The 11,584-nt window shown below is 44.6% G+C and overlaps 1 protein-coding gene across 1 annotated transcript in view; it reads left to right on the top strand.

Annotated features, from left to right (window-relative positions):
- The first annotated feature begins 2,917 nt into the window (after positions 1–2,917).
- Positions 2,918–11,584, top strand: part of BMP7 (bone morphogenetic protein 7) — a 41,993-nt gene continuing 33,326 nt past the window's right edge. Inside the window, exon 1 of the mRNA XM_021553590.3 lies at positions 2,918–3,428. Coding sequence (XP_021409265.2) covers positions 2,918–3,428 — 511 coding nt within the window. The remainder of the gene's footprint in view (positions 3,429–11,584) is intronic.

Below are 11,584 nucleotides of genomic sequence, written 5' to 3'. Positions count from 1 at the left end.
AGTTATTCTTTAACAAACTCACGTTCTCATCCCATGCTGCTGCCATGGTTTTGTTATGCTCTTTTAAGAACCCCCATTGCCAACTATCATGCATTTATTAAAAAGTGTACGGGAGCAGCAGGATCATAGAAAATACTGTAAAAAAGAGAAAACTTTCCCATCTGCTCCTGTAAAAGCACAAGTTACAGCTGCAACATTGCCCCTCTTTTAGGAGTATATCCTGCATTAAATCAGAATATAGCTAAATGAGGCCTAACCCAGACCACTTGGACGAAACAAGAAGGAAATAGTTTCAAACATCACTTTTCCAAGAAATTTGTCAAATCAAGAGTTTCAAGGTTTAGTTTTTGTCCTCTGTTCTTTCTCCAGTGACACCTACAGAGCAGTTACCTAAGGTGTTAATGAGTGAGCAGAGAAACCTCCCATGTTTTCCCTTTTTTTTCTCTCAGAACACAACATTGACCTGAAGTTTAGTCTGTTTTTAAATGGGAGCTACAAGCAATTCCAGTACAAGTAATTTAGGCAGCAGAGACACCTGCTCTCCAGCCCACTGTTCCATCCTTGCTTTTTCATCTCATATCCATGCCAAAGGCAAGGCTCCTTGTCCTACTGCTGCTTGATGAAAGGCCAACACTCACAACTCTGGGAAAACAGTCTACAAGGAACAAAAAGGGAAGAGAAATCAAGTTGTCTGCAGCTGAAAGGGAGAGCAGGGAAATCTCACATCATCCGTCTGCCCTTCCTACAGCAGCCTGACCCAGACACCCTCTCCTTGCCCCCAGCTGTGCATTCCTGTGGCCTCCCTCCTTCCACCACAGCATGGAGCCAGTCAGAACAAGAATCTGATCTTCAGCAAGAAGCTGATATTCAGCAAATACACAAATGGTTAAAAAACCAAAATATTTTAAAAACACATTCAGTTTTCTGACCTGGGTGTAAGTCGGTACCGGCATTGCAGAGGGGTGGGGTTGCACAGCTGAGGGTCCAGGCTGGGGTGGAATGAGAAAATAAAGATCTTTCTCAGGGGGAGCCTGGCTTTAAATCAGTTTAAATTGATCTAGAAACCACACCCTCGGCAAGGAAGAAATTTAAGCAAATGCATGCATGGTGAAGAACAAGTTAGTGCTGCTCCTCAGGAAGTACAAAAGATGCTGGAGAGTTTGATCTTAACTGGGCAGCCAAAAATCAACTGCTGGGTGCTGGTGTTTCCATCAGTGGGGAGCCCTGGGAAGGCAGCTACAGGGGGGATTTTTGAGCAGCACCAGTGGGTGTAGAAAGTGCTTTCATGGTACCTAAGGTGGATGTAGCTCCACAACCTCTCTGTCCCCTCCATCCTCCCCAAGCTTGAACCATTCCTAAACACGTGTTAGGTCTGAGCTGAGGGTTTAATGCTGGTTCCACCACTATTTCAATAGTGCCATGAGTAATTTCTATGTGATGCCTCAGTTTCCCTGTTATTAAGAGGTACACATGCATGCATACAATCACATTATATCATTCACCACAATTCCCATGCAGTTTTTTGACTGGCTACCTGCTGTTCACACCAAGATTTGAAACATGAAGAACTAAAAGAAGTGCTGAATATTAGTTTCCAAAAGAGTTGCAGGATCTGGTGCTGGACACTACCAGATGTTGCTTGTCTGAAAATATTAGATGAAACAATCTATCAAAAAACATCCTCCAAAACCACTGACCTGCTTTATCCTCCACCCCTTTTCTTCCTCCTTTGCCCAAGGCATTAAAATCAACATAAACTTATTGTATATATGTATGATTTCTGAGGTTACCTCAGGCTCCATTCAGTGACCCAAATACACCATCCTGACTTCCCCTTCTTTCCAAGTAAGATTTGGGAAGCATTGGTCATTTGTCATCTGATATTATTATTATTTTTATTAATTACTGTTGTAGCAGACATCTAGCTGGGCTAATAGGGACTAGGGTTCCATTACTGTAGATGTTGCACCCACTGAGTTTAAAAAGTCATTGCTTTTAAGAAGCTGACAATCTGTTTCAAGGCAGTATCCCAAAAATGGCATGTACCAGGAGCAGAAGGAGAGGGGAAGGCAAGGGGGCAGGGTAATGGCATAAACCACCCGTGTGCACAGGTTGATAGTTACATTTCAAGTAAATGTTCCTGGTTTTACCATTCTTAGAGAATATCTCCCCATTCGGATTTCTAACGCTTCTCCATTAACTCTCCCCACCGCCAGCTGGAAAAAGTGACCCGGGGCTCTGTGCACAGAGGCACAGATACATGTCTATGTAGGTGAATATATAATCATCACGTTTTAAATTGTTTAATGGAGTTTGTTTTGTCACGGGCAGTTTCTTCTAATCTGAACTTCTTAAGAAAAAAAAAAAAAGAGTAGGCAGGAAAAAGAAGTGCTTGTGCAGACAGCTGATGTACTCGCATCTATAAAGTCTGTGGGAGTTTGGGCCCCTTCCTTATACATAAACCACCCTCTCTCCTGGGCTGTCTTCTCCTTAATGACGTTCACTTCCATTTAAGCGCTGGGGACCGGCTCAGCCTCTCGCTGAGCCTCCACAAACATCCTGAAAAGCAACCTGAGCAGCCGTCCCTCCTCGAGGCAGTTCCAGGGATTTTCTCTCCCGAGCGCTTTGGAGCGGGCGAGCGAGAGAGAGCGCTCGGGCTTTGCTGCCTGCTCCTCCCACCAGAGCCACCCTCCCGCCGCTCCCCGCCGAGCCGCGCCGCTCACACGGCTCCGCCGCGGCGTGCGGGACGCGGGCACAGCGCTCCGCTCCCGCCGCCGGGAGAAGCGCCTCGGGCCGCCGCCGCCGCCCCGTCCATGGGCCGGTGCCGCTGATCAGCCCCCGCTGCCGCCGCTCGGGCCATGAGCGGGCTGCGGCGCCTCCGCGGGGGCTGAGCGCGGGGCCGCCCGTCCGTCCGCGCATGCCGGTGGCGGGGCGCGTCCCGCGGCGGGGCAGCCCCGCGCCCGCCGCGCCGCCCCGCAGCCGCCGCCGCGCCGCGATGCCGGTGGCGGGGCGCGGGCAGCCCGCCTCCTGGCTGCTGGTGCTGGGCGCCGCCGCGCCCGCCCTCTGGCTGCGCTGCGTGCTCGCCGACTTCACGGTGGACAACGAGGTGCACTCCAGCTTCATCCACCGGCGGCTGCGCGGCCCCGAGCGCCGCGAGATGCAGCGGGAGATCCTCTCCATCCTCGGCCTGCCGCACCGCCCGCGGCCGCACCTCCACGGCAAGCACAACTCGGCCCCCATGTTCATGCTGGACCTTTACAATGCCATGTCCGTGGAGGAGGGGGCGGCGGGGGCCGCCGCCGAGGACGGCGAGGGCTTCTCGTACCCCTACAAGCCCATCTTCAGCACCCAGGGGCCGCCTCTGGCCAGCCTGCAGGACAGCAACTTCCTCACCGAGGCTGACATGGTCATGAGCTTCGTCAACTTGGGTGAGTGCCGGTCCCGGCGGGGCTGGGACCGGGGCGGCCGGGCGGGGAACCGTACCAGGGGGAGGCTGGAGCGGCGACCCGGCGGCCAGGGGCTGGTGGCGCAGGTGGCCCCGGCTGGGAGCTGTTTCCCAGCGGGTCAGGTGGGTGACAGCCCACCTGGGCAAGGAAGGGCAGGCAGCAGCGTGGCTGCTTGGCCAGGCGGTAATTGAGCGGCGTCGACGGGGAGAGCGCTCTGACTTCCCCTCGCAGCATCCGGACAGCCACGAGCTCTCCCCGCGCTCCGCACTGAGGTCTTTGTCGCCCGCTCCCTTTGATAGCTGCTGCGCGTCAGAAACGGGATTTGCAGGTAGGAGTTGAACGGGACGATTGGCAGGTCTGCTCCACATCCCAGCCCGCCAAGGAAGCCACGAAAGGCAGGCAGGAGCACGGCCCGGGTCCCGCACGGGTCCCGCAGCGGACCGGTGCTCTGCGGGATGCGGAGCACCGGGGCTGCGGGGACGGATGGCCGGGACGGCTCCGTGCGGCATCCCCGCTCCGGCTCCCTCGGGCTGAGCTGCTCGCACATGTTTTCCTAATGGCTTGGGAGGGATTCCACAGTAAATCCTTATTTACTCCTTCAGCTTTTCCTGTTGACCCCAGTTTATGCCGCTAACTCGCCTCTTTTCACAAGCACATGTGGATGGGTTTATGCAAACGATACGAGAGTTGGCACGCTTTGTATGCGCCTCACTAGGCCTCTCTAATTGGATGCCACGGCCCACCCAATCTGATTTCTATTTGCTCACTGTAGATTGCACACCCGTGTGGACTGACTTGGCCGGATTTGAGTAAAACATTGTCAGGGTGCGCGTTCTATTTTAAATGTATAATTACAGACCTGGCTCGCTCGATCCGTTTTTAGACCTCATCATGTGCGGCTCTCAAACCACACACGTACAGATTGGGTTGCCTGCAAGTTCAAGGCAGAACCTGAATTGTATTTCCAAAACAAGATCAGCTCTGACTTTGTCCCAAACAAAGGGAAACGCGAAGTGCAGGAGGAGCACATAACCTGCCAGGAATTACAGACCCCCATCTCCAGTAAATCCATTAGCACCTTTATGGATGTCACTGTTCTGGACGCTTCCACTGTCTGGAACTTCAGAGGCAGCAAAGATTAAATCACCACCTAAACCACCAGCTCTCTAATCCCAGCACTTGAACTAACTTGAAAAGCTCAGCAGCTGTAAAGGCTCTGTGACACACGTTAATAATTATTAGACACGGTAGCCATCCCGGCACAATTCTTGCATGATAAGGAGCCACGGGACGCTGTGGGAGAGCTCTCGTTTGCATGAGCTGCGCCTCCTTATTAACTGCCATAAGCTTCCCAGTGGGAAGCTCGGAATTACATCTGGCCCGGGGGCTGTGCTCTATGAGGGCTGGTGCTTTCCATTTGGAATTACAGTGTTTGTCTAGTCACTGCTGGACACTTAAGCCGATGAGGAGTGATACATTTAAAATCAAATATTTGAGCAGTCAAAAGTACCAATAGCAGTCAAATATTTGAATTTAAAGATAAGGGTGACCTTGCTAACACTGTTCTCTGTGGTTCTTGGGTCCTACGCTGAGTGCAAGGAGACTCCTGAGCAGAAGACAAAAGATGTTCAAATAACAATAGCAAAATTCATTCTTTGCTTTCCATTTCAGTAGAGAGGAAAGAGCCTTATGAAACATATGTAAGTACATAATGGGAGGGAGTTTAGCTCTGCTCCTCAGGTGTAGTAATTTACTGAATCACCAGTGAAACTGCAGCGCTCCTGTCCCACATTGCCGATGTAAGGAAGAGTCTCCTTGTCAGCTCATGTAAGAGTTATAAGAAAGAATTAATATTTAGGCCACTGATGATTTTGAATACAAAGGAGTGTAATCGATCCATAAATGTGAATGAAAAGTTGCATTTTGGATACGTCTGTGCCTCTGTGACAACTTTGTATGCAGCAGGTTTCACCTATGTAAGCCATAATCCCTGATAATCGACATCCTGATGCAGTTTGGTGACTGCAGTGGATATATCCTTTCATTTCAACCCGCCAGGTTTTGTTGTCAGCTTAGAAATGCAAGAATGTTCTTTATGCAAAATCCTAAACGATTGTTTTACTTAATTGCTGTCAGTAGTAAGAGCTCAAGCAAAGCCAAATAGTTTTAAGGACAGGTGGAATTACGACCAGCAAGGCACATTTTGGAGGTTTATCTGTGCTGTTTTGTTCCCTTGTCAACAGTGCATGCCAGGACGAGTTTAAAAAGGACACAGATCTATAATAGCTTTCTTCATCGCTGTGCACACCTTTCATCCCATTATAGTCATTGCCCTTTCATCTTTATAGGACAAAGGCAGGCTTGTTTATGGAGGTTTTAATGAATTAGAGCAGCCACTCACTCCGTATATAATCAAACACACCACCTGCTTTGAGACGTACAGTTTTCTATGACGTTCAGGGAAAATTAGAAGATCTATTGTAGAACTGCATTTTTTTGAAGACTTTCTACAATGATCCCTTTTTAAGCAGAGCTGAATTCCTAAATGCAGACTGTAGTAAACTGTGTCCTACTTTTGTAAGAGATACTCTGTGAGCATTGCATTTCACAGGTAGGCTTTTATTACTATACCAGAGCCATCACAACGAGGAAGTGTCACAGCATAATAAAGTTTCATTTTAGCGTGGAGGAAGTAAAAGCGAGTAAGGAAATAATATTTTGAAATTTCAGTCAATAAAAAACTGTAATTCCAGGCTTCTAAATGCTAATCTACAAAAGCACCTTTTTTTTGCCTTAATCATATTCTTCATCCATCTAGTTGTACAACTTTAGAGGGAATAATATTTTTAAAAAACTACATTGCAGGATTTACTGGGCTACACATTAAAAACCCCAACAACAAACCCCACACACGTTGATTTCTATGGAGATACTGTGTATATTTCGTCCAGAAAATTTATTCTGGGTATCGGTAGGGAGGAATCAGAATACAGGTGCTCCGTTTTAGGGAGCTTTGTACTAAGTAAAGTTTTACTTACTGTAAAATCCTGACAACTAATTAGATTTAGATTTATAACCAGTTAATTTACAGGCTACATTTTGTCTTAGCTTACACCTGTGCTAAGATGAATTGTGTCAAGAATGAAGTTATTTGTAAATTAAAAGAGAATTTAGCCACAGTGGTCTGACTAAGTTAGCCAGTTAATTACTGGCTAATTTTGTAAAATTTATTACTATAATTTTAGCATTTGGAATTTAATTTCAGATCCTGTCCAAGAGAGTTTACAAACGGATCCATCTTAGGAACTGAAAAAACGCAAAGCATTTTCTGCACAAGTTTAATTTCAAGTTTATAAACAGCAGCTAGAGGAGTAAACATCCTCTAGATGACTTAGGCCTTCTCTTCTAAAAATAATTGTGTTGTCCTTATGCTGGTAAACTTGCCTTGGTAAACAGACTTGCTTAGAATATTTTTAAAAGAGTCGGCACAAGTGATATGCAATTTGTTAATTTGTCTCGTGGTTGATTATAAAATGAACAACGTTGTTTAATCCTGGCAAAAAAGAAGGGGGGGGTGGAATTAGTCATTCTTGGAAGGAGCACTTGAAAGTGGCTTTTGTTAATATAAATCAAGAAGCTGAAGAGCCCCCAAGTTTCCTTTTATTTCATACCATCTGGCTATCCTTTTTGTTGACAAGTGTTTGGCATAGAGAACCATCTCTTTGCCCTTTAATAACAGGCTTTAACACTGTAGGGTATTAGAAAAAGATTCTATAACAGTTAAAAAATTTCCTTCGGGGAATACTTTATAAAGTGAGCACGGGCTGCAGGCATTTGCAGCTGTAACCTGGCTTGTGTTAAAATTTGGAAGGGGCTGCCTTGCATTCCAGCTCACTACAGGCCTTCATTGGTGTACAGCCAAAGGTTAATATAGATGTCACACAGTTTTTCTTTGGAGAGCCTCAGATATAAGAGTATGCGTACAGCTGTGTTTTTAGTAACCCTTTCATAATCACTCCTTTTAAACCTCATTTTCCTGCTTGTATAAATCAAAGATTTTCAAGGATATTTGACCTGGATTTGAACTTATTTGATCTTCACATATTTCCCACTTGAAACAAAGCAGATTAAAAGTTAGCCCTGGATGCCTGGTCCCGATCACATGGTTTGTCCATACATTAGGCCAAACCCTCGGCTTTTTTTTTTTCTTTTTCTCTTCCACCTAATGCTGTTAAAAGCTCTCAAGCCTGAGCAGGTCCATCCCATAATTGTTTTGGGCAGTGTGGATCTGTGCAGCCCTTGGTGGTGTAACACTGGCTAAGGCAGAAAGCTCGCAGCGAAGTAAAGGTAGAAGGACCATGCAGCAAGTGCCCATAGGTATTCTCTGAATGTGCAGACCCATCCCAGAGAGAATATAATTAATTTTCTGATTTCCAGGTGTCTAACAGGCAGAGCAGGACAGGAAGTATTGACTTCTGCCATGTGGGTGTGCTGGTAGCAGAGAAAGGAGCAGCTAAGGGCAGATGTCCTTACGCAAGCAAGAAGGACCTGGAAATTGTCCCCATCCGCTGGCACCCAGCAGATTTATCCCAGGGCAGGGTCTCTCCTCTGCTCCCACACAGGCTGTCCTGGGGGGTGAATCCCCCTCTGGGAGCTGCAGTTCAGCAGCCAAAACACAACAGCTCTTAAAGGGCTTTGAAGGGGACCAGGCTGATGGCCGGGTCCTGTGGTGCCAGTAAAAGGAGCTGGGCACCAGTGGAGCGTGCAGGACCTGCTCCCAGTGCTCCCAGTTGTGCCATCCTGCGTCTCTGTGTGTGTCCCAGCACTCCCCCTGCAAAGGAGCTTTAATGGCCTCTGGACAGGCAGCAGAATCCAGGCACTACATTCCCTGGAAATAAGCCTGAAACACATTTTCGGGTCGGCGGGGAGAGACGTGTGAGAGAAGGTTACACAAGTGGTTGGAAACATTAATTAAAAAAAAAGATTATAACTATTAAAGCCCAGTCAGAGCCGTTGACAGGCTCCTTTTAAACAGGACACTGTGATGTTTTAGTTTAATACATTCTGGCAGTGTCACCGGGGTTAAGGCTAATACTGGGATGTGTGGATCCTGTCATGTTATTGTCAGGAGGAATGCAGGGATTAGGTCTGAGAGTGGCGGTGGGTGAGTGCTGCAGCTGTGTACACTTATTATAAAAGATTTAAATCCCACTGGTAAAATCAATATATTAAATTGCAAGAGCCCCTGTTTTTAATTAGTTTAAATCAAATATACGGTTAGTGCCATTAGGGCTGCTATCCTTGAATCAAGTGAGGAAATGCTAATATTTATATGGAAACTGTTAATTCGTGGTTAAAATGATAACACATTTAGTTTTATGCCTCTAAATTGTCCTAACTGGATGAGTACCAGTGGGAAGTTGCAATGATGGATGAAGTCATCTGAGTGAGAACACAAGTAAGCAAATTTTGATAGCATGCCAGATAAGGAGACTACCTGTTGATATACAGCATTAAGAAACCAGGATATTTTAAACTCTTTCCAATCCTCCTCTCTAGGGCCTACATCAAAGTACTTTTATGAATTAACTACATATATATATATATATATATATGTATATATATAAATACATGCCATACTATACATAAATAAAATATGCTATTTTATATATGTATATTTCTTCTCTAAATGGAAGAAACTTCTAAAGAAACTAGAGAGCTGTTTAAATTCGTTTCAGGATGAAGATTTTCCTTCACAACTGTTTGAAATAAACGAGACTACACACAAGGACTAATCACATGGATAAAGTTCTGCACATGCTTAAGTTTGGAAAAATGGACACCCAAGAGAAAATTCTTGGCTAGGTCTTCATTGGTGTAAATTGTCAAATTCCTACTGAAGCTGGCCCAGTGGTCTCATTTATACAACTCTACGTCCAAAGTAATTCCCATAAACTCCCTTTTGATTTACACGAGCACCACTGAGAGCACAATTGGGCCAAAGAAGTGCCCCTGTGTTGAAATAATGAGCATGCAGTAGTTTCTGCTAGAGCTTCACAGAGTTTTCTCTCCTAATCTTGAAATTGTTTCTGAGGGAAGTTTCCTTTACTGCAAACAATAAAAACATGAACCAGCTCCTATTAGTCACTGCTTATCATTATTAGTCCGATCCATGTTGTTGAACTACAGCTGAATTCCCATCCTTGCAACAAACACAATTTAGCAAATAATGTTTGACAAAAATGTGAAACTGATATTTCTTAATACAAGACATATTTCATATGGAGAAACTTCAGTGCTGAAAGATTCCTGGTATCAAAATATCTGAATCATAGTACAAATAAACAGCGCCTTGTAGAGGCTGCGGGGCCAAATTCCGTGCTGGAGTAATTCCACTGAAGTTAGTGGAATGGTGCCAGGAGATAAACTGCCATTAGATTTTTTTGGTGTTGAAGTAAAAATCTTTGCTACAAATAAGGTTGCAGGTAGCAAAGACTGAACTGATTCTAATTTCAAAAAGCTCTTTTGGAAATCCTTGTTTCATTGATGAGGACCACAAAGTTTGCTGAGCCCCCCCTTCCCCTTTATTTGGGTGTATGTTCTATAATTCAATTTTTTTTTACAAAAATATACCTGATTTACAGCAGGTAACAGAGAAGCCATCATGGGGTGTAATCCCCACCACACTGTGCCTTAGCCCTTCTTTTAAACATTTATGCCATCTACATCTCAGAGTCAGTGAAAATCCTTCAGTGATCCAGACTGAGTGGATTGAATTAATGGCAACTTTGAGACTACAAGTTCTAGTGTAATTGCTTTATTGTTTTGGAACCAAGATGCTTACAATGCAGTTCCTGTGCAAACATGTTTAACGTGTGTTAATGTGTTTCAAAACCAGACCCTCTCCGCAAAATTCTGCTTTTCATTAATTGACATCAGTAGCATGGTACAGTATTTCAAAGCACTGGCCAAATATAAACTGTGTTTCTAATTTCCTTACTTTCCTGTGTTTGGAATGCCAATGTTAATTTGTTCCCATGGAAGAGTGAGAGCTGCCAACCACAGTTTTATATAAATGGCTTTACAGTGCAGGGCTGCCAACATTAAATGATACTTAGGAATTTTCATGGCATTTTGTATTTAATGCTGTGTGTGTGAGAGAGAGAAATTGAGGGAGATGTATGGCATGTTGAACAGCACAAGCTCCGATGATCAAGGCAAAATGTTTCAAAAAATTTATCCTTTGAGGAACTGTTGCTTAATGTTTCTTCTTATTTAGGATTGTTTAATAATCTGTGAGACGTTACATAGCATATTCCTTGTGCCCAGCAAAAAGCTGTTTTGCAGGGAACTTTGTTGCTAACAATCCAAAAAATTCCGCCCCCCCCCCCAATAATTTTAGTTATTTATTAATAGATGAACAGATGGACTTTAGTTTATGTTGTTCCTCTGATCATTCTGAACTAGATTGTAAGAATGTGATATTACTCAACGTGAGAAAATGCAAAAGCAAAAAAAGCTGCCACTACTAAGGAACAGGGGAATTAACTGATTTTGGTTAAACTGCCAACAGGTAATTTTTCTTTAGAAGAATAGGAGCAGCTAGATAAAATCATTTACCTTTCTTAAAGAAAATCAAGCATTATCATAACTTCTTTAGTGGTATGTCTTCCTTTGTGCATAAACCAAATGTGAAGTTCCCTTTAAACAAAGTTTATTATAAACTGATAATGGTAAAAACAAAGTCTGTTTATGTATTTCTCCTTTTATTCCTGGAAGATATTCAAAATACAACTTGTTCATGTTTCAGTAGATTCCCCTTAATGAGTGCCATGGTTTATCTCTCCGTTTCCTCCATTTATTGGAACAGGTGCAGTGTCTGCCATCTGTGCCAGCCCCGTGCTATACCAACAAACAAAGTGTTGTTTTGGTTCACTGGATTTAAAAGTCTCCTGAGAGTAAAGAAATGAAAGAGAAAGAATTTAGAAAGTGCCTAGTGAAGGAAAGGCACTTCAAGTAATGTGCTTTGTCACTCAAGTCTTCCCGTAAATTACCTTAAACTATTTCTAAACTGGCTGAAAAATATTATCCGTGGAAGATTAAGTTTCTGTTGCATCTCAGAGGTTCCACACTATTCT

This window comes from Lonchura striata, chromosome 17, assembly GCF_046129695.1.
Source record: "Lonchura striata isolate bLonStr1 chromosome 17, bLonStr1.mat, whole genome shotgun sequence".
NCBI lineage: Eukaryota > Metazoa > Chordata > Aves > Passeriformes > Estrildidae > Lonchura > Lonchura striata.
Note: the sequence above shows the minus strand (reverse complement) of the source record. Positions and strands in the feature narration are given on the sequence as shown.